At 45.5% G+C, this 23,569-nt stretch overlaps 1 protein-coding gene across 1 annotated transcript in view; it reads right to left on the minus strand.

Annotated features, from left to right (window-relative positions):
• Positions 1-682: 682 nt before the first annotated feature.
• The window catches only part of LOC126141875 (uncharacterized), an 82,880-nt gene continuing 59,993 nt past the window's right edge, over positions 683-23,569 (minus strand). Inside the window, exon 5 of the mRNA XM_049915283.1 lies at positions 683-911. Within this exon, the coding sequence (XP_049771240.1) occupies positions 683-911 (229 nt within the window). The remainder of the gene's footprint in view (positions 912-23,569) is intronic.

The raw sequence follows: 23,569 nt of genomic DNA on the forward strand, positions 1-23,569 counted from the left end.
GAATACTGCTCAGCAGTGTGGGATCCGTACCAGATAGGGTTGATACAAGACATAGAGAAGATCCAACGGAGAGCAGCGCGCTTCGTTACAGGATCATTTAGTAATCGCGAAAGCTTTACGGAGATGATAGATAAACTCCAGTGGAAGACTCTGCAGGAGAGACGCTCAGTAGCTCGGTACGGGCTTTTGACAAAGTTTCGAGAACATACCTTCACCGAAGAGTCAAGCAGTATATTGCTCCCTCCTACGTATATCTCGCGAAGAGACCATGAGGATAAAATCAGAGAGATTAGAGCCCACACAGAGGCATACCGACAATCCTTCTTTCCACGAACAATACGAGACTGGAATAGAAGGGAGAACCGATAAAGGTACTGAAGGTACCCTCCGCCACACACCGTCAGGTGGCTTGCGGAGTATGGATGTAGATGTAGATGTAGATGTAGATGGTGCACTGAAGCACCGAAACTGGTAGCACCTTAATAAATAACATTGTAAGGACGACGGTAGGTGTTCCACTTTATTACATGGGTGAACGGCCCAAGTCCCTCAAACCTCCAGTCAGAAAGGTGGACATACGAAGAAATCTTAAATCCAGTCGCGAAATTGAAGGGTAACCCGGTAAGGTGCCGCCGGGGAGGGGAGTATGTCGCTTAGGATCGTCGTTAGCGCAGACAGCTAGCTAGTAGCACTGTGTCCAGGGCAGAGGCGGAGGACACGGGCCGCAGAGGCGGGACGGCGCTTCGCACGTGCCGTAATTACGGCCGTCACGCTGGCAGTGACGCAGGCGGGCTGGGCCGCAGCGGCCGGTGCGCATGCGCAGGCCGCCGTCGGCTGCCAGGTGCTGCTGCTGCCGCTCGCCGGCTCGCATTCCACTGTCGGGCGTCGCGGGCGCCACCGACAGCAAGGAGCTTCATCCTGCAACAGTCCAGTTACGCAGGCTTCTATATCAGGTATTACAGAAATGAAAACGGGTCTACGCAAAATGAAAAGTTGTCGGGCGATAGATAAAGGGGAACAAGCAGGAAATTTTCTTCTCTGAATCAATGTTGCTGAAACCTGCCAGGGTAGCCGAGCGCGCTAACGCGCTGCTTTCTGGACTCGGGTTGGCGCACCGCCCCCAGATCGAATGCACCTGGCGGATTAATGACGAGGGGCGGTGTGTTGGCCAGCCTAGATGTGGTTTTTAGGCGGTTTTCCACATCTCTCTAGGTGAATACTGGGCTGGTCTCCACAATTCGCCTCAGTTACACGCGTCGCTGACATTTGAAAACACGTTTGCTCTATTTCACGATTTACACTAGACACAGACCGTTGCCCTCATCTCGTGGTCGTGCGGTAGCGTTCTTGCTTCCCACGCCCGGGTTCCCGGGTTCGATTCCCGGCGGGGTCAGGGATTTTCTCTTCCTCGTGATGGCTGGGTGTTGTGTGCTGTCCTTAGGTTAGTTAGGTTTAAGTAGTTCTAAGTTCTAGGGGACTGATGACCATAGATGTTAAGTCCCATAGTGCTCAGAGCCATTTGAGCTATTCACACAGACCGTTGGGGTACACTAATTCCGTCCTGGGGGGTACAGGGTGGCGGCAGGTGGGGCATCTGGCCACCCCTTACCATTAACATGCCAAATCCGTTTAACCATGGCCGACCATGCGTAACCGCGGGACAAGGCGCAGGCGATAGATAGAATCAGTTTTGCTGAAATGTTACATGTTCCTAGCTTCCAAAGAAGCTCTGTTGATCAGCCAGCAACTTATAATGGGGAAGTGAACTTGAAGTGGTTGCAACAGAGCCGCGAAGAATGACGCAATCGCGACAGCCGTCAGAGGTTTCTATATCGCAATATAAAAAACTCTGCTGTCCGCGAAGATTGTTTCGTTCTTCGCGGCCTCCGTTGCGTTACCATCAGGTTCATTTTCCCGGTATAAGATGCTGGCTGATGGCCAGAGGATCTTTGGAAGCCAGAAACATGAAATATTTCAATTACACTGATATATCTATATACAGGGTGTAAATTTTAAGTTGACAAACCAGAAAAGGGGGTGGGTCGGGAGTAAACTTTAAAATTTCAACTGGAAACCCCCATTTTTTATTGGAGAATCAGATTCTACGTAAAACTACGTACATTTTGTCTTACACGTTTGTTTTGATTCTCGGTAGTTGGCGCTGTAATTCAAGAAAATCCATATTCTCATTTTTGCGTGGAAAAAGGTTACGGATAAACAAAAAGTGCTTATTTAGTTCGTAAATTTTGATTCGCTAAAACTAAAGCTCTCCCTCTCTACCCATAGGATGGGGTTTGAGATAGAGGAATTAGTTTTACAAATGTTGACCCAAAGGTTTGAGAGAATGGAATTAGAGTTTTACAAATGTTAACCCAAATATTTGGGTCCGCTTTTGTAAAACTCACATTCCTCTCTCAAACCTCACCCTATGGGGAGAGAGGGAAAGTTTCAGTTCCAGCGAATCAAAATTTACGAACTATATAAGTATTTCTTATTTATCCGTAACCATTTTCCACACAAAGATGAGAACGTGCATTTTCTTGAATTACAGCGCCAACTTCCAAGAATCAAAAGAAATTTACGTAGTTTTTTATGTAGAATCTGATTCTGCAATAAAAAATGGGGGTTCCCAGTTGAAATTTTTGAACTTGCCTCCCACCCCACCTCCAAGGGGCTGGGGTGGGGGGCTAATTTTAGCACCAGCAGATGACCCCCTCGAAAATAATCAAGTTTGGATTCTACACATTTTTTCGTGTGAATGAAGCTTTTTCGAGTTATTCTGGTTTGTCAACTTAATATTATATATATATATATATATATATATATATATATATATATATATATATAGAGAGAGAGAGAGAGAGAGAGAGAGAGAGAGATAGAGATAGTTGGTTGTTTGGTTTGGAGAAGGGGACCAAACAGCGTGATCATCGGCCCTGTCGTATTAGGAGGACCCATCCTGGAATTTGCCTGAAGCGATTTAGAGAAATCACGGAAAACGTAAATCAGGTCGGCCGGACGCGGGTTTGAAGGGTCGTCCTTCTGAAAGCGAGCCCAGTGTGTTAACCACGGCGCCACCTCGCTCGGTAGAGACAGAGAGAGAGACAGTTAACATTATATATTATATTTTAATTGAGTCATTCGTTGTTTTATGTCGAAACTGGACTCATGAATTTCCGTTGCGCCAGGGAGCAATTTATTTCTTCATTGGGTGAAATAATGAACTCAGCAGAGTATAAGATAGGTGAAAGGAAAGATCTCAGTGGAAATATTTAATAATTAGTGAAATACTGAATGTAACTGGCAAAAGGAAAACATAGAAAAATGCAGCTACACCGATGTCGATAAAGAGATTGACGGAAATGTCAAAATAGCTGTGCAGGAATGGCTACAGGACAAATGTAGAGCTGTAGAAGTATATATAACTAGTGGAAAGACAGATACCGCCTACAGAAGTAGCTGGTTCAACATCAAGGGCTCAGACTGCAAGACGGTACTAAGCAAAGAAGAAAGGTGGAAGGAATAGAGAGGGTGATCCCATCACCATGTTACAAACTTTCAGGGATGATGGAGAAGCGTAAATGTATCAATTTGAAGTAAGGGACCGTAGTCTGGAAAACAAAGTTACAAGCGAAAATTGTTCTGGCATCTCTGGTTGTGGAATGCATTTACCGGTCCAGTTGTTGCTAAGACTCCAGGGTAGACAACTTCCAGACAAAAACAAGAAAACAAGTCTGGCAAACAAGGGTTCTGAAATGCATACCGTAAGTTCTACGAACACTTGTTCATCTTCGATACAGTGAAACACATCTACTGTAAGCCCTTTGGTTTCCAAATGGACCGAAACGAGAAAAAAAAGTCCAGTAACAGGGGCTCTAAAATGCATACCTTAAGAGCTATTAGCATTCATTCAGTACAAGATACTGAATGATACCTTTCTTCTCAAATCTCAGATTTATGGGGAAAGTCGGTATTCTGAACGAAACCTGTACTTGACTGAATTTCGACAACCACCATGCAGAAAAAGAGCTTACTTTCGTTTGCTTTCAGCAAGTACCAGACACAGACATTTAGATTGGTGGTTCAAATTACTTTCAATACTGGTTAAATAGACTGCCGAAAAGAAACATCACTACTGAGATCGTTATATGACCGAAAGAAATATCCTCGTACTAGATACACAAGACAACATAACTAAATTTTTCTGGTCGTTCGCTATTAATGGATGATGAAAACTGAATGATCTTAAGGACCCTGACCAGAAAGTAGGGCTGCGCTGTGAGATATACGAGGGCTATTCGGAAAGTAAGGTCCGATGGGATGCGAAACGGAAACCACATTGAAACTCTGATTAACCTTAGCACAGATGCGTTGGGCAGCGCCTCTAGTGCGCGTGTCGATTGCGCCACGTCGCTCTTTTCAGTTCTGAGCACCCAGTGAACACTAAAGATGCTTACGACAGTAGTGTCTCCCAGCCAAGTAGGAGGGCCTCATATGAGATTTCACCTGGTGTCATGCAGCCCACATAACATAGCTGACATGCGTATGTTCCTTCATGGCCGAGCGAGGTGGCTCAGTGGCTAGCACACTGGACTTGTGTTCGGGAGGACGACGGTTCAATCCTGCGCCCAGCCATTCTGATTTAGGTTTTCTGTGATTTCCCTAAATCACTCCAGGCAAATGCCGGGATGGTTCCTTTGAAAGGGCACGGCCGACTTCCTTCCCCATCCTTCTTCCCTAATCCGATAAGACCGATGACCTCTCTGTCTGGTCTCCACCCCCAAACAACCCTCCCCCCTTCTTCATGACAATTCTTGGCCTCACTCTACAGGGAAATGAAGATGCTCCTGCAGCGTTTTCGATGGGAAGTGTCTGATCACCCACAATAGAACCCGCAACCGACTCTCCCTGAGTTTCATCTCTGCTCACATGAGCCGTTATCTATGAAGACAATATTCGGGCACAGTGAACGAGCTGCAGACCAACGTGGAGAATTGGCAGGTAGCCCAGGTGGCTGCCTTCTATGATGCGGGTATTGCAAAGTTGGTACAAAGCTACGACAAATGTCTAAATCGAAGCGATGACTATGTAGAAAATGTTCAAATGTGTTTGAAATCTTATGGGACTTAACTGCTAAGGTCATCAGTCCCTAAGCTTACACAATACTTAACCTAAATTATCCTAAGGGCAAACACACACACTCATGCCCGACGGAGGACTCGAACCTCCGCCAGGACCAGCCGCGACTATGTAGAGAAGTAGCTGGAAGATGTAGCTAACTCTTGCAAATAAAACATTTATGATTTTCACAGTGGTTTCCATTTTGCGAATGATCGGTCCTTACTTTCAGAATAGGCCTCGTCACAGATGCAAGTTAAGAAATCACTGAACATTATTTCTGAATCAAAACACGCAAGGATATTAAATAAAACACAGTTGCTTGGAATGCTGGTACCCTATACAGGGTGAGTCACCTAACGTTACCGCTGGATATATTTCGTAAACCACATCAAATACTGACGAACCGATTCTACAGACCGAACGTGAGGAGAGAGGCTAGTGTAATTGTTTAATACAAACCATACAAAAATGCACGGAAGTATGTTTTTTAACACAAACCTACGTTTTTTGTAAATGGAACCACGTTAGTTTTGTTAGCACATCTGAACATATAAACACATACGTAATCAGTGCCGTTTGTTGCATTGTAAAATGTTAATTACATCCGGAGATATTGTAACCTAAAGTTAACGCTTGAGTACCACTCCTCCGCTGTTCGATCGTGTGTATCGGAGAGCACTGCAACATACACCGCGTTTCTACAGAATTATCTGCTAACGTTGCTCGAAAATGTCCCACTGGAAACGCGTCGACGTATGTGGTATCAGCATGATGGTGCACCTGCACATTCCGCAATTAACACTAGGCTGACCCTTGACAGGATGTTCGACAGGCGTTTCATAGGACATGGAGGACGCATAAATTGGCCAGCCCGTTCTCCTGATCTTACACCTCTGGACTTCTGACTGTGGGATACGTTAAAGGAGAATGTGTACCGTGATGTGCCTACAACCCCAGAGGATATGAAACAACGTATTGTGGCAGCCTGCGGCGACATTACACCAGATGTACTGCGGCGTGTACGACATTCATTACGCCAGAGATTGCAATTGTGTGCAGCAAATGATGGCCACGACATTGAATATCTATTGGCCTGACATGTCGGGACACACTCTATTCCACTCTGTACTTTGAAAACAGAAACCAGGTGTGTACGTGTACCTCACCTCTCATGGTAATGTACATGTGCGTCAGTGAAAAAGACCAGTAAAAAGGTGTTAGCATGTGGACGTAATGCGCTGTTCCAGTCTCTTCTGTACCTAAGGTCCATCACCGTTCCCTTTGGATCCCTACGTAATTCGGTGCTCTCCGATACACACGATCGAACAGCGGAGGAGTGGTACTCAAGCGTCAACTTTAGGTTACAATATCTCCGGATGTAATTAACATTTTACAATGCAACAAACGGCACTGATTACGTATTTGTTTATATGTTCAGATCTGCTAACAAAACTAACGGGGTTCCATTTAAAAAAACATAGGTTTGTGTTAAAAAACATACTTCTGTCCATTTTTTTATGGGCTGTATTAATCAATTACACTAGCCCCTCTCCTCACGTTCGATCTGTGGAATCGGTTCGTCAGTATTTGATGTGATTTACGAAATATATCCAGCTGTAACGTTAGGTGACTCACCCTGTATATCGTAAGAACACAGTCTCTGTACATGGAACCAAATCTGCTAAATAACGGGTAGAATTTAATTTACTTGATGCACACATAGGATCATTCACACAGACCATTTATGCAGCAAAATGGATAGAGTGTAGAAGAGTGCTTCCATGTTGTACGTTTATGTACACTGGGGAGTAACTAGTTTTGCAGCTCAGCTTCTGAGGACAAAGGTGCTTTCCAGGAATTCAGTAAAAATTGGCTAATTTCACGGTACAATGATAAAAAAGGGAGGTGATTTCGTCTTATCAGAACCTCATAACGTACAAAGGAACGCTCGTGATTCAAAACAATACGAGTTATGAAACCCATGAAAATAAAATACGAATCGGATGGTTAATCAAGTAAACTTTAGCGCAAGCACACAGAAAATCACACTCGGAATCACCTTTCGCCATCGCCAAGTTGCTGTTGAACAAAGGATCACATTTAGTAAACTGAATGTTAATAAGAGTAACAGCGCTTCCTAAATGAAATGGTTTATACAACATCATTACCGATGCCTAGACTGAAGCAGGACTACTAGGAACTCATACAAAACTAACTTACGCTGCTAGAAAAAAAAATGGTTCAAATGGCTCTGACCACTATGGGACTTAACATCTGAGGTCATCAGTCCCCTAGAACTTAGAACTACTTAAACCTAACTAACCTAAGGACAGCACACATATCCATGCCCGAGGCAGGATTCGAACCTGCGACCGTAGCGGTCGCGCGGTTCCAGACTGTAGCGCCTAGAACTGCTCGGCCGGCCGGCTACGCTGCTAGAGATGACCAGTCAGACCATCCTTACTCACCGGCGACCCAAGGAAGAGTAAAGCTTACACGCTAGCGTAGCCGTGGTCCTTTTAGTAGCCGACAGCCTATGCGTTCGCTACCTGTGCCAACCCTACAGCAGCTGTTGATCAGTGGCCGCTATGTCTCTTGGACCCAACGTAGCATTCAAATATTACACAAAGGTTGGCTAAAGTGCTCGTAGCGTCCAAAGACACCTTCTTCCGGTCATAGAATTATGATGTACCACACACAGACAACTCACACTTTCACTGTAGCAGACGAATGCTGGAACAGGAAAGATATGGCAGGAATACACGATAAACAGGTAATGTGGACACATACAGCACATGAAACACAAACTGTAAATTGAGAACTCACTCTCTCGAGTGTTGTAATCCCTTTGAGGGAATTAAGTCACGTACTCTCCGTTCAACTTTTTCTCCAGTTTCAAGCCAGACGCACCGAACATCGGAGGTGGGAAAAGGTGGTGTAAAACCGAAGTTTGCTTTGCAGGTCCAGTGGAACGGTTCACATGTAGACTTTCAATACATGCTCCACATGATGAACAAGTGCTCGTAGCTCTTAAGATTTGCATTTTAGAGCTCATATTTAACGGACCTTTTATTTTTTAGATACATATTAACTCCCCCAATAGCTCGAAGTAAAAAAGCTGTGGTTCACAATATGGAACAAGCTGTCTTAGTTTTTAAGGTATGCGTTTTACAGCCCATTTATACCAGGTAGCCTGCTGAAAGCGCTCAGTAAGGTCGTTGAAATGGTGATTCCACGACGGACTCGTATGTCTCGCACACTCATACCTCACCAACAAATGTTTCAACACTGACATTCAGGGTAAACAATCGACACAATATATTGTCCAATCAGGTGTACCCCAAGGTAGCATCCTAGGACCCCTCTTGTTTAATCTCTACATTAATGATATTCCAACGATACAACGTGGATGACACAGGCATCCTTGCGCAAGACTGGAAAACGTCAAACATTAATACCAGACTACAGACAACACTCAGAACTGTCGAGCCTTGGTTGGAGAAGTGGCGTATTAAAGTAAACGTCGACCAGTGCGAGGCAGTTCTGTTTACTCGCAGGCCGAAATTACTGTGCAAACACCAAAATTGTAGACCACGTTAGCTTAATACGCTTCACTGCGAAAGTCACATACCTCGGTGTCTGGCTAGACCGGAAGCTTACATTGGGGGGGGGGGGGGGGAGCCACATACAACACATGACCAACAGGGCAAACGCGAGGCTCAAACAACTCTATCCTATGCTCAACAGGAATAGTACATTCAATAGGGGGGTGTCTAGGACATTACACTGATTAGACCGCTGATGAGATACGCAGCTCCTGTCTGTGAATACGCAGCGTCCACACACCCGGACCGCCTCCAGAAAATACAGGACAAGATATTACGTAGAATAAACAATGTTCCCCGATAAGCGCGGACAGTGGACCTTCACCGAGATTACCGACTGGAGACTCTCCAGGAGGTATTCAAAAAACTTGCCACACGACTGCACAAGAAATCAAGTCACTCGAATAATCCTCACATCCTACACCTGGGCAACTACGACCACAACCATAGACGGAAACATAAGCTCCCAAAGACATTCATTAGGGACTGACCATCTATGGTAACTTCGTAACTACGCAAACGACACAATGAGGCGAGCCCCTGCACATCAGCCACTGACGAGCTTGCTAGCTGAGCCTCTGCCTTGAGAACTGGCAATAGCAGGGAAGCCAAACATGACTCACAAACAAACTCCCAACGCATATCACACTGCCAGTTCTTTTGAGGACCATCGAACTGACAAGCCTACAACGACATGGCTATGTTACAGGAGCAGCAGCAGCAGCAGCAGCAACTGGCCCAGGAGACATCGCCGGCCCAGCAGCAGCAGCGCTCACCTCCTCGACAGGACTAATCATTCCATGACAATCTGGCATTGCTTCTTTGGTACTGAAGCATGATGCCCAACCACTAACATAACCTTACCTTGCACAATCTGTCGCAGATAGCAAGAAACCGCTACTGCCCTTACTACCCAACCTGACACAGTCGCAGAGGTTTTTTTTCCCTTGGCACTTTTTTCCCTCTGACCTCAAACCCCCCTTCTTTCAAGCATGATTCTGTCAAGATTTTTCGAGCACCTCTGTCAAGCAGATGCGCCCGTATTAATGGGAAATCTTACCCAGACGTAAGGAAAACATCGCAGTTTCTCGCTCCTGCGATCTCCTCGATTCTAAATACTAACAATGCAGAGGTGACAGTAAACCTTTGAGTTGGTCGCCATGCTTGTGCGAGCGTAGACGGGCTCCCACCTATAGAAAAAAGGTCCGTAGTACGGCCACTGAAAGTTTCCTACCCTGAAACCTTAGCAACAACAGTACCGGTACATGTATTCCACCTCGAGCAGAATCAGAACGACTTTCGCTTACAAGTTCCTTCTTGGTTACTTCCGGACCTTGCTTTAAATTGATACATTTATCCTTATCCATCATTACTGAAAGTTTGTAACAGCATCACGGAATCCCCTATCTAGAAAAGCTGTACAAGGTAAATGGACTTGAAGGTAATACACTCCTGGAAATTGAAATAAGAACACCGTGAATTCATTGTCCCAGGAAGGGGAAACTTTATTGACACATTCCTGGGGTCAGATACATCACATGATCACACTGACAGAACCACAGGCACATAGACACAGGCAACAGAGCATGCACAATGTCGGCACTAGTACAGTGTATATCCACCTTTCGCAGCAATGCAGGCTGCTATTCTCCCATGGAGACGATCGTAGAGATGCTGGATGTAGTCCTGTGGAACGGCTTGCCATACCATTTCCACCTGGCGCCTCAGTTGGACCAGCGTTCGTGCTGGACGTGCAGACCGCGTGAGACGACGCTTCATCCAGTCCCAAACATGCTCAATGGGGGACAGATCCGGAGATCTTGCTGGCCAGGGTAGTTGACTTACACCTTCTAGAACACGTTGGGTGGCACGGGATACATGCGGACGTGCATTGTCCTGTTGGAACAGCAAGTTCCCTTGCCGGTCTAGGAATGGTAGAACGATGGGTTCGATGACGGTTTGGATGTACCGTGCACTATTCAGTGTCCCCTCGACGATCACCAGTGGTGTACAGCCAGTGTAGGAGATCGCTCCCCACACCATGATGCCGGGTGTTGGCCCTGTGTGCCTCGGTCGTATGCAGTCCTGATTGTGGCGCTCACCTGCACGGCGCCAAACACGCATACGACCATCATTGGCACCAAGGCAGAAGCGACTCTCATCGCTGAAGACGACACGTCTCCATTCGTCCCTCCATTCACGCCTGTCGCGACACCACTGGAGGCGGGCTGCACGATGTTGGGGCGTGAGTGGAAGACGGCCTAACGGTGTGCGGGACCGTAGCCCAGCTTCATGGAGACGGTTGCGAATCGTCCTCGCCGATACCCCAGGAGCTACAGTGTCCCTAATTTGCTGGGAAGTGGCGGTGCGGTCCCCTACGGCACTGCGTAGGATCCTACGGTCTTGGCGTGCATCCGTGCGTCGCTGCGGTCCGGTCCCAGGTCGACGGGCACGTGCACCTTCCGCCGACCACTGGCGGCAACATCGATGTACTGTGGAGACCTCACGCCCCACGTGTTGAGCAATTCGGCGGTACGTCCACCCGGCCTCCCGCATGCCCACTATACGCCCTCGCTCAAAGTCCGTCAACTGCACATACGGTTCACGTCCACGCTGTCGCGGCATGCTACCAGTGTTAAAGACTGCGATGGAGCTCCGTATGCCACGGCAAACTGGCTGACAATGACGGCGGCGGTGCACAAATGCTGCGCAGCTAGCGCCATTCGACGGCCAACACCGCCGTTCCTGGTGTGTCCGCTGTGCCGTGCGTGTGATCATTGCTTGTACAGCCCTCTCGCAGTGTCCGGAGCAAGTATGGTGGGTCTGACACACCGGTGTCAATGTGTTCTTTTTTCCATTTCCAGGAGTGTATTATAGAATGTGAAGAGATGAAACGGGAGATACCATTGAGCGAGAAGAATTTGACATAGCGCTGATAGATCAACGTCTACGAAAGCGGAAGATTAGAGCTGAAAGTCCAGTCGACAGCGAGCTATTAGAGACGGAGCACAAGCTCGGGTTGCGAGGGGATGGGAAGGAAATAGGCTGTGCCCGTTTCAAGGAAACCATCCCGGAATTTGGAGGGAGTGATTTAGGGAAATCACGAAAAACGTAAATCTGAATAGCCGGACGGGGTATTGAACCTTGTTCATTCCGCAGGCAAGTCCATTGTATCAATATCTGTGTAAGGTCCCTGGAGTCGATGATATTCCCTTAGAATTACTGAGCCTCTGGGAGCGTTAGTCAAGACAGAATTATTCCAATTGCTGTGCAAGATATACGAGACAGGCGAAATACGCCCAGACTTTAGTAAGGTAATAATTCAATTTCGAAGAGACAGATGCTGACAGCTGTGAACATCGCCCAGTTTCATAAATACACTACTGGCCATTAAAATTGCTACACCAAGAAGAAATGCAGATGATAAAAGGGTACTCATTGGACAAATATATTATACTAGAACAGACATGTGATTACATTTACACGCAGTTTGGGTGCATAGAACCTGAGAAATCAATACCCAGAACAACCACCTCTGGCCGTAATAACGGGCTTCATACGCCTGGGCATTCAGTCAAACAGAGCTTGGATGGCGTGTACAGGTACAGCTGCCCATGCAGCTTCAATACGATACCACAGTTCATCAAGAGTAGTGACTGGCGTATTGTGACGAGCCAGTTGCTCGCGCACCATTGACCAGACGTTTTCAGTTGGTCAGAGATCTGGAGAATGTGCTGTCCAGGGCAGCAGTCTAACATTTTCTATATCCAGAAAGGCCCGTACAGGACTTGCAACATGCGGTCGTGCATTATCCTGCTGAAATGTAGGGTTTCGCAGGGATCGAAGGGAGGGTAGAGCCATGGGTCGTAACACATCTGAAATGTAACGCCCACTGTTCAATGTGACGTCAGTGCGAACAAGAGGTGACCAAGACGTGTAACCAATGGCACCCCATACCATCGGGCCGGGTGATACGCCAGTATGGCGATGACGAATACACGCTTCCAATGTGCGTTCACCACGATGTCGCCAAACACAGATGCGACCATCATGATGCTGTAAACAGGACCTGGATTCACCCGAAAAAAATGACTTTTTGCCATTCGTGCACCCAGGTTCGTCGTTGAATACACCATCGCAGGCGCTCCTGTCCGTGATGCAGCGTCAAGGGTAACTAGCCAGGGTCTCCGAGCTGATAGTCCATGCTGCTGCAAACGTCGTCGAACTGTTCGTGCAGATGGTTGTTGTCTTGCAAACGTCCCCATCTGTTGATTCAAGGATCGAGACGTGGCTGCACGACCCGTTACAGCCATGCGGATAAGATGCCTGTCATCTCGACTGTTAGTGATACGACGCCGTTGGATCCAGCACGGCGTTCCGTATTACCCTCCTGAACCCACCGATTCCATATTCTGCTAACAGTCATTGGATCTCGAGCAACGCGAACAGCAATGTCGCGATACGATAAACCGCGATCGCGACCTTTATCAAAGTTGGAAACGTGATGGTACTCATTTCTCCTCCTTACACGAGGCATCACAACAACGTTTGATCAGGCAACGCTGTTCAACTGCTGTTTGTGTATGAGAAATCGGTTGGAAACTTTCGTCATGTCAGCATATTGTAGGTGTCGTCACCGGCGCCAACCTTGTGTGAATGCTCTGAAAAGCTAATCTCTTGCATATCACAGCATCTTCTTCCTGTCGGTTAAATTTCGCATCTGTAGCACGTCATCTTCGTGGTGTAGCAATTTTAATGGCCAGTAGTGTAGAAGTCGACTTCGAAGAAGACAAGTTTCGATTCAGAAATGAACGCGCGAGGTAGTACTGAAATTTCCGTTTACCTTAGAAGATAAGTTACAGAAGAACAAACCTATGCTTAGAGAATTTGCAGATTCAGAGAGAGAGTTTTCCACTTTTTGAAATTGTGAATGTAGCAGGGATAAAACAGAGAGAGCGAAAGGTTATTTGCAACATGTACAGAAAATAGACTGCAATTATAAAAGTGGGAGAGACGAAAGGGAACCAGTGGTTGAGATAGGAGTGAAACAGGTTTGTAATCTATCTTCGATGTAATTCAGTCTGTACACTGAGCAGGCAGAAAAGGAAACCAAGGAGAAATTTGTAGAGGGAATTAAAATATATGGAGAACATACTGAGATGCCGATGACACTGTATTTCTGTCAGGGCAGCAAAGGATTTGGAAGAGCAGTTGAACGGATTGGACAGATTCTCGGAATGAGAGGTTGCAAGATGAACATCAACAAAACTGTATGTACTGTAAATGTTCATTGCATATTTTTGACAACTTCGGGAATGACATTTTCGGCTATGTTACGATGATCTGAAAAATTGGTCTCGGCCCGAAGCTAGTCATCGAATGAATTAAAGGAAAAAATTTGCAACTTGACTGATTTTTCGTTCTACTGATTAACAAAAGTTGCTGACCCAAGCTACTCCAGCATGCTGTAAGTTTGTAAAATTAAAAAAAGATCATGTAATAATAATAATAATAATAGAGATTATTAAATGTAGTTGAAATCAGGTGATGCTGAGGGAGTTAGATTAGGAATTGTGACATAAAAAGTATGTCTGTTTTGCTGTTTCGGATATGAATATACTGATGATGGCCGAAATAGAGAGGATGTAAAATGCAGGCCGGTTGTAGCATGGAAAGTATTCGTGTAAAAGAGGACTTTATTAACACAGAATACAAATTTAAATATCAGGAAGTCTTTTTCGGAGGTATTTGTCTGAAATGTACCTCAGTACTGGAGTGAAGCGAGTACTATTAGCATTTCAGACAAGAAGAGAATAGATACTTTTGAGATGTGGTGCTACAGAATGCTGAAGATAGGTCGGCGAGACCGAGTAACTAATGAGTTATTCAAACAGCGTTTGCATTGCCTCCTGAAATGTGTAGCTGCTCTTCCTGATGAAATATCCCGTGTATCACTGCCAGGCTGGAACGATTCCTTAAGACTGTCTAATTGTAACACATACAGTATTTATCCTAACCGCTTATGTTATGAACGGAATTGAATTCTGCACTTATCATTCAGCTTGGATAAAGTGGCCGGAACAGGAAAACCCTTGGGAGACGTATTTTTACAATCTAAAACTACGTAAAGGGGAGCCTAAATGTTCATCTGACTTGTTGGTAATATCCCACCTCTGCAAGGAATGAGTCAAAACAACTGAATTGAAAGTTGAAATTCTAAGCTGCCCTAGATTGTAAACATTAACTACGATTTTTCATTTTAAATCATTATAAGTAAACTTTTGTCTTCAAAACCTAAATTTCTCATTACTTAACTCTCACTTCTTTACATGAAAAGGCTGTATGAAGAATAACAGTTGAGGTATCGTCCTGTCAATAATGATGTCACAGCGCCTCGTTGTCTTACATATATTTCACTATGTGGTTATTGTTGTTGTTCCGCACTTAATCCACAGACTGGTTTTTATGCAGCTCTCCAAGCGTTTTCATGTCCAGTTAACTGCTGGAACACATATCTGTTTGAACCTCCTTACTGTACTCATCCTTTGTTCTTCCTCTAAAACTTTTACCCCAGTACTTGATTAATTGACGATTCGTTGACGCCTGTGGATGTGCCCTGACAACTGATCCCTGCTTTAAAGCAAGTTGTGCATTAACTGTCTTTTCCCCCCAAAATGGATTCAATATATCCTTATTACAGTAGTTTTTTTACATAAATAGCCATGAACTTGTAAGTAATCAGCTGTGAATCGCAACTTTTTGCGGTATGCGATACACATCAAAATCAACCGCTAACAGACATGTCTTTGTAAAAGTATATCAAGTTTGCTTTCACTCTAGAACTGTGCCGGAAATATGTTGTGGAGGGAACGTCTATCAACGAGTAAGTTTGTAGTGGAGAAATTCTCTGCTTTCTCTCCTTGTATAATACTATTCGATACACTGTGGTGGTATACCATAATACACTCCTGGAAATGGAAAAAAGAACACATTGACACCGGTGTGTCAGACCCACCATACTTGCTCCGGACACTGCGAGAGTGCTGTACAAGCAATGATCACACGCACGGCACAGCGGACACACCAGGAACCGCGGTGTTGGCCGCCGAATGGCGCTAGCTGCGCAGCATTTGTGCACCGCCGCCGTCAGTGTCAGCCAGTTTGCCGTGGCATACGGAGCTCCATCGCAGTCTTTAACACTGGTAGCATGTCGCGACAGCGTGGACGTGAACCGTATGTGCAGTTGACGGACTTTGAGCGAGGGCGTATAGTGGGCATGCGGGAGGTCGGGTGGACGTACCGTCGAATTGCTCAACACGTGGGGCGTGAGGTCTCCACAGTACATCGATGTTGTCGCCAGTGGTCGGCGGAAGGTGCACGTGCCCGTCGACCTGGGACCGGACCGCAGCGACGCACGGATGCACGCCAAGACCGTAGGATCCTACGCAGTGCCGTAGGGGACCGCACCGCCACTTCCCAGCTAATTAGGGACACTGTTGCTCCTGGGGTATCGGCGAGGACCATTCGCAACCGTCTCCATGAAGCTGGGCTACGGTCCCGCACACCGTTAGGCCGTCTTCCGCTCACGCCCCAACATCGTGCAGCCCGCCTCCAGTGGTGTCGCGACAGGCGTGAATGGAGGGACGAATGGAGACGTGTCGTCTTCAGCGATGAGAGTCGCTTCTGCCTTGGTGCCAATGATGGTCGTATGCGTGTTTGGCGCCGTGCAGGTGAGCGCCACAATCAGGACTGCATACGACCGAGGCACACAGGGCCAACACCCGGCATCATGGTGTGGGGAGCGATCTCCTACACTGGCCGTACACCACTGGTGATCGTCGAGGGGACACTGAATAGTGCACGGTACATCCAAACCGTCATCGAACCCATCGTTCTACCATTCCTAGACCGGCAAGGGAACTTGCTGTTCCAACAGGACAATGCACGTCCGCATGTATCCCGTGCCACCCAACGTGCTCTAGAAGGTGTAAATCAACTACCCTGGCCAGCAAGATCTCCGGATCTGTCCCCCATTGAGCATGTTTGGGACTGGATGAAGCGTCGTCTCACGCGGTCTGCACGTCCAGCACGAACGCTGGTCCAACTGAGGCGCCAGGTGGAAATGGCATGGCAAGCCGTTCCACAGGACTACATCCAGCATCTCTACGATCGTCTCCATGGGAGAATAGCAGCCTGCATTGCTGCGAAAGGTGGATATACACTGTACTAGTGCCGACATTGTGCATGCTCTGTTGCCTGTGTCTATGTGCCTGTGGTTCTGTCAGTGTGATCATGTGATGTATCTGACCCCAGGAATGTGTCAATAAAGTTTCCCCTTCCTGGGACAATGAATTCACGGTGTTCTTATTTCAATTTCCAGGAGTGTATGACAAAAATACACTGATGGAAGAAAAATCACAACACCAAGAAGGAATTTACGTCGTAAACGAAATTTCGTAGGCATGTTTCTACATTTGAAGGATTATTTTTGTTCAAATTTTGCGCCTGTCGAATAAGAGTGGCGCTAGTATTGCCATTATGAGGCTGCAAATCAGATTCGCTTTAAATACACGCTGTAACAGTCGTGAGCGTAAGATACCGTTTGGACTGGATGCGGTGAGTTGATGTCAATCAAGAAAATTCCTTGGTACACAAAAAGGGATAGAACACTGTTCCAGAAACGACGAAACAAACATGCCAAATTTAAGCAGACGCAAAATCCCCAAGATTGGTGATCCTTTACAGAAGCTCGAAATTTAGCGCGGAGTTGAATGCGAGACGCCTATAACAGTTTCCACAACGAAACTTTGTCTCGAAACCTGGCACAAAATCCAAAGAGATTCTGGTCGTATGTGAAGTATGTTAGCGGCAAGAAACAGTCAATGCCTTCTCTGTGCGATAACAATGGAGATACTATCGAAGACAGTGCTGCCAAAGCAGATTTACTAAACACAGCCTTCCGAAATGCCTTCACAAAAGAAGACGAAGTAAATATTCCAGAATTCGAATCGAGAACAGCTGCCAACATGACTAACGTAGAAGTAAATATCTTCGGAGTAGTGAAGCAACTCAAATCACTTAATAAAAGCAAGTCTTCTAGTCCAGACTGTATACCAATTAGGTTCCTTTCTGAGTATGCTGATGCTTTATCTCCATACTTAACAATCATATACAACCGTTCGCTCGACGAAAGATCCGTACCCAAAGACTGGAAAGCTGCACAGGTCGCACCAATTTTCAAGAAAGGTAATAGGAGTAATCCGCTAAATTACAGGCCCATATCGTTAACGTCGATATGCACCAGGATTTTAGAACATATACTGTGTTCGAGCATTATGAATTACCTCGAAGAAAACGGTCTATTGACACACAGTCAACATGGGTTCATAAAACATCGTTCCTGTGAAACACAACTAGGTCTTTATTCACATGAAGTGCTGAGTGCTATTGACAAGGGATTTCAGATCGACTCCGTATTCCTGGATTTCCGGAAGGCTTTTGACACTGTACCACACAAGCGGCTCGTAGTAAAATTGCGTGCTTATGGAATATCGTCTCAGTTATGTGACTGGATTTGCGATTTCCTGTCAGAGAGGTCACAGTTCGTAGTAACTGGCGGAAGGTCATCGAGTAAAACAGAAGTGATTTCAGGCGTTTCCCAAGGTAGTGTTACAGGCCCTTTGCTGTTCCATATCTATATAAACGATTTGGGAGACAATCTGAGCAACCGTCTTCGGTTGTTTGCAGTTGACGCTGTCGTTTACCGACTAATAAAGTCATCAGAAGATTAAAAAAACTGCAAAATTATTTAGAAAAAATATCTGAATGGTGCGAAAGGCGTCAGTTGACCCTAAATAAAGAAAAGTGTGAGATCGTCCACATGAGTGCGAAAAGAAACCCGTTAAACTTCGGTTACACGATAAATCAGTCTAATCTAAAAGCCGTAAATTCAAATAAGTACCTAGGTATTACAATTACGAACAACTTAAATTGGAAAGAACACATAGAAAATGTTGTGGGGAAGGCTAACCAAAGGCTGCGTTTTATTGACAGGACACTTGGAAAATGTAACAAACCTACTAACGAAACTGCCTACACTACGCTTGTCCGTCATCTTTTAGAATACTGCTGCGCGGTATGGGATCCTTACCAGGTAGCACTGACGGAGTACATCGTAAAAGTTCAAAGATGGGCAGCACGTTTTGTATTATCGCGAAATATAGGGAGAGTGTCACAGAAATGATACAGGATTTGGGATGGACGTCATTAAAAGAAAGGCGTATTTCGTTGCGACGGAATCTTCTCACGAAATTCCAATCACCAACTTTCTCCTCCGAATATGAAAATATTTTGTTGACACCGACCTACGTAGGGCAGAACCATCACCACAAGGGAAATCAGAGCTCGTACGGAAAGATACAGGTTTCATTCTTTCCGCGCGCTATACGGGATTGGAAAAATAGAGAATGTTTTAAAGTGATTCGATGAACCCTCTGCCAGGCACTTAAATGTGCTTTGCAGAGTATCCATGTAGATGTAGATGTAGATGAAGAATGGCTTTAGGGCTACAAAGACGCCATTATCAGCACCTCACTGAGTTTGAGCGAGATAGTGTCACGAAGAGCTGGATGTACCTTGCAGATAGACTTGGCAGTAATGTAGCCATTGTGCATGACTGCTGCCAGGGGTTGTCGCGAGAATGTACGGTCGCAAGAAGACCGGGCACCGGACGACCGAGAGGGGAGACCATCGTGTTCGTCGTATGGCTCTGGCACATCGTACTGCATCTGCAACAGAAATTTGAGTAGCAGTTCTCGCCACAGTGACACAACGGCTAGCAGTTGGCACCACAGTGACACAACCAACTCTTATAAATCGGTTACTTCAACGACAGCACCAAGCCAGACGCCATGCAGCGTGCATTCCACTTACCCCGGACCGTCGTTTGCGGCTCTTGTGGTGTCAACCTAGAGTTTATTGGAGGGCAGGATGGAGATGTGTTGTGTTTTTTGTTGAAAGCTGGTTCTGCCTGGGTGACAGTGATGGCCGTGTGTTGGTTCGAAGAAAGCCAGTTGAGGGTCTGCAACCAACCTGTCTACTTACTAGCCACTATGGACCAACAGCTCGAGTTATAGTCTGGGGTGCGACTGCGTATGACAGGAGAAGCAGTGTCGTGGTTATCCCACGCACCCTGACTGCAAAATTCTGTGTGCCGTCATTCATGAATAACATTCCGGGGGGGGGGGGGGGGGGAGATTTCCAACAGAATACCGCTCGTCCACAGATCGCCAATTTAAGCCAACATGCTGTGCAAATTGTCGACATGTTGCCTTGTGCTGCTCGATAACCAGACCTGTCTCCAACCCAGCAATTATGGGACATTACTGGACGACAACTTCGGCATTAAACCATCCATGTAGTGACCGACCAAGTGCAACAGACATGGAACTTCATTCCACAAACTGATATCAGCCACCTGCACAACACAGTGCACTCACGTCTGTATGCTTGCGTTCAATAATCTGGACGTTACGCCGGTTATTAATGTACAAGCATCTCACTTTTGGAATGACTTATCTCGCGCTTACGTTAACTTGAGATCTTGCGATGTTAATTACTTAAATATGTTACCTAGACAAACATATTCCCCGACGTTTTATCACTCTACATTAAATATTTTTTGGTGTTGCAACTTTTTCCATCAGTTTATAGTGGCCACCTCCTGTTCTTCTAGAATATCATCTTGACAGTCCTTTGTTCCACTAATTATAATCCCTTATGTCCTCCAGTTCTTACCAAGTCCTGACTCACTGCTATGTACAATGTTTCAGGTCAGACCGCTGCCCGGTAATGTCTCAATTTTGCGTTGGTCAATATACTGGCCTTATTGTAGACCTAGTATATTGAGTATACTCGCCGTATTGTAGATCTAAATTTGGAGTAGGAATTAAAATCCATAGAGAAGAAATAAAAACTTTTAGGTTTGCCGATGACACTGTAATTCTGTCAAAGACAGCAAAGGACCAGGAAGAACAGCTGAACGGAATGGACAGTGTCTTGAAAGGAGGATATAAGATGAACGTCAACAAAACAAAAACGAGGGTAATGGAATGTAGTCGAATTCAATCGGATGATGCTGAGGGAATTAGATTAGGAAATGAGACGCTTAAAGTAGTAAATGAGTTTTGCTATTTGGGGAGAAAAATAAGTGATGATGGTCGAAGTAGAGAGGAAATAAAATGTAGACTGGCAATTGCAAGGAAAGCGTTTCTGAGGAAGAGAAATTTGTTAACATCGAGTATAGATTTAAATGTCAGGAAGTCATTTCTGAAAGTATTTGTATGGAATGTAGCCCTGCATGGAAGTGAAACGTGGACGATAAATAGTTTAGACAAGAAGAGAATAGAAGCTTTCGAAATACAGTGCTACAGAAGATTGCTGAAGATTAGATGGGTAGATCACATAACTAATGAGGAGGTATTGAATGGAATTGGGGAGAAGAGAAATTTGTGGCACAACTTGACTAGAAGAAGGGATCGGTTGGTAGGACATATTCTGAGGCATCAAGCGATCACCAGTTTAGTAATGGAGGGCAGCGTGGAGGGTAAAAATCGTAGAGGGAGACCAAGAGATGAATACACTAAACAGATTCAGAAGGATGTAGGTTGCAGTAAGACTGGGAGATGAAGAAGCTTGCACAGGATAGAGTAGCATGGAGAACTGTCTCAGGAGTGAAGACCACAACAACAAAAACATGTACTCCAGTTCTTTCTAAGTCCTGACTCACTGCTGTTTACAATGTTTCAAGCCAGACCGCTGTCCGGTAATGTCTCAATTTTGCGTTGGTCTTATTGTAGATCTTCATAGCATACAAAATTCATTTTGTCTATTACTGCTCCCATTCCCTCAGTTTCGTTCAGACCATTTTCCTAGCAATTAAATTTCTCCACCTTCTGAATTTCTCATCCTTCTGATGTCACACATCTAGGTGCTACGTTGGCGTCTGTCATATACTGTTCCTTCTCGATAGAGATCTGTTGGCCAGCTTGTCTCTATAGTTGATTGGTTTGGTTAACCATCTATTCTGATGCTACCTACAACATCACAGTATCGTGTATGAATGGCAGACAACCTACTCATCTTCTTTTTGTCTTTCACCATGGTCGTATTCCAACCACTCCTATTTCTAGTCAACACTCCCTGATCACCTCCGTGGCGTGCAGCTGAATTAAGCGGCACTGTAGCCTTCCTTACTTCCCATCCTGCTGCTCTGGCGCTAATTTTTCGGTGTATCGTTAAGAGTGTGTAGAGTTAAACGGCCGCCTATAATTTCTACGAGGTAAGGAGAATTTACACACAGCTGGACACGAGCGGGCCCAGGGCAAAGGACGAGCCATGGCCAGCCCGGCTAGTTGGCTGTTTCCGGTCATACAGGCGCAGAGACAATGAGCGCGACGCCGGAAATGGGTAAATCCGAGAGCTGGGAATCTGGAAGGCTGGTTCTCGTATTGCCTTTGTGCAGAATAAGTTCCATGGAATAGTGGAGTGTCAGACACTCTTAATGATGGCCAAGTTACAGCTCTTTAAGCTTCGACAATAACTAACATCAAATACTGATGCAAATCTGAATACATCTGCGATCTCAGAAAGGGAGACGCATCCAGTGACAACAGTATCTCAATATCTTAAAACTTCAGAAGTTAATACCTCACAGCGAATAAACATTTTCACAATGATTCTCTGAATTCGCTTCATGCGATTTCAACAAACGACTGCATTGTACTGCAGCTATCATCCAAGAAATTTATGTATCTGTATCTACTTTGTTTATTGATTTACGACGTCCTTATAGATATTTCATTATGAAAATGTTTGTTGAGATAGTGTATTCTCCACATTTACAAGGCGAATGAACACAGTATCAGAATCTGACATTTGAACTTGTGTACTTCTTTAATGAATGGTTTACTATTGCGCCAGTAACTTCATTTAAACATTGATTGCAAGCCCTATTAAAAAAAGGAGTACTCATTTCAAAATGGTAAATTCCATATTTTAGCGGACACCACAATTTAACAGGGAACCAAAGGACTCATGAGCCAAGAGTAAGTAATGTAATCTACGTAGCACACAGCAACCAATGAAAAAATTTTCACAGATATGAATGAGACCAAAAGTCAAAGAATAAATACCTTTTTCAAAGAATAATTATTTTTCCTCAATGCCCATAACATTCTTCAAATCGGAAAGTATCTTCTACTACACATTTTCTAAAGTACGCATATGCTCCCCCTCACAGTTCAAGCTGTTTGCATATAAAATTTCACCGAAATCGACAGTAGCGACTGAGCTACCCAAGCACTATTCACGACTCGTCCTCACAGGTTACTTCAGCCAGTCTTTCGTCTCCTGCCTTGCAAATTTCACAGAAGCTCTCCTGCGAAACTTGCAGAACTTGCACTCCTAGAAGAATGGATATTGCGGAGACATGGGTTAGCCAGAGACTGGGGAATGTTTCTAGAATGAAATTTTCTCTCTATTTCGGAGTGTCCGCTATCGTCAATCTTCCGGGCAAATTGAAACTGTGTATAGAACCGAGACTCGAACTCTGGACCTTTGCCTTTCGCGGGCGAGTTCGTGTCTCGGTTCGGCACACAGTTTCAAACTGCCCGGAAAATTCATATTAGTGGACACTCCGAAATAGAGTGAAAATTTCATTCTGCATTCATCAAACTCTGTTCAGTGGCCACGCGGGGAACTCGCGCAGTCTCAGACGCCTTGCCACGGTTTGTGCCGCTCCCACCGTCGGAGGTTCCAGTCCTCCCTCGGCCATGGGTGTGTGT

Source organism: Schistocerca cancellata, chromosome 1, assembly GCF_023864275.1.
Source record: "Schistocerca cancellata isolate TAMUIC-IGC-003103 chromosome 1, iqSchCanc2.1, whole genome shotgun sequence".
Taxonomy (NCBI): domain Eukaryota; kingdom Metazoa; phylum Arthropoda; class Insecta; order Orthoptera; family Acrididae; genus Schistocerca; species Schistocerca cancellata.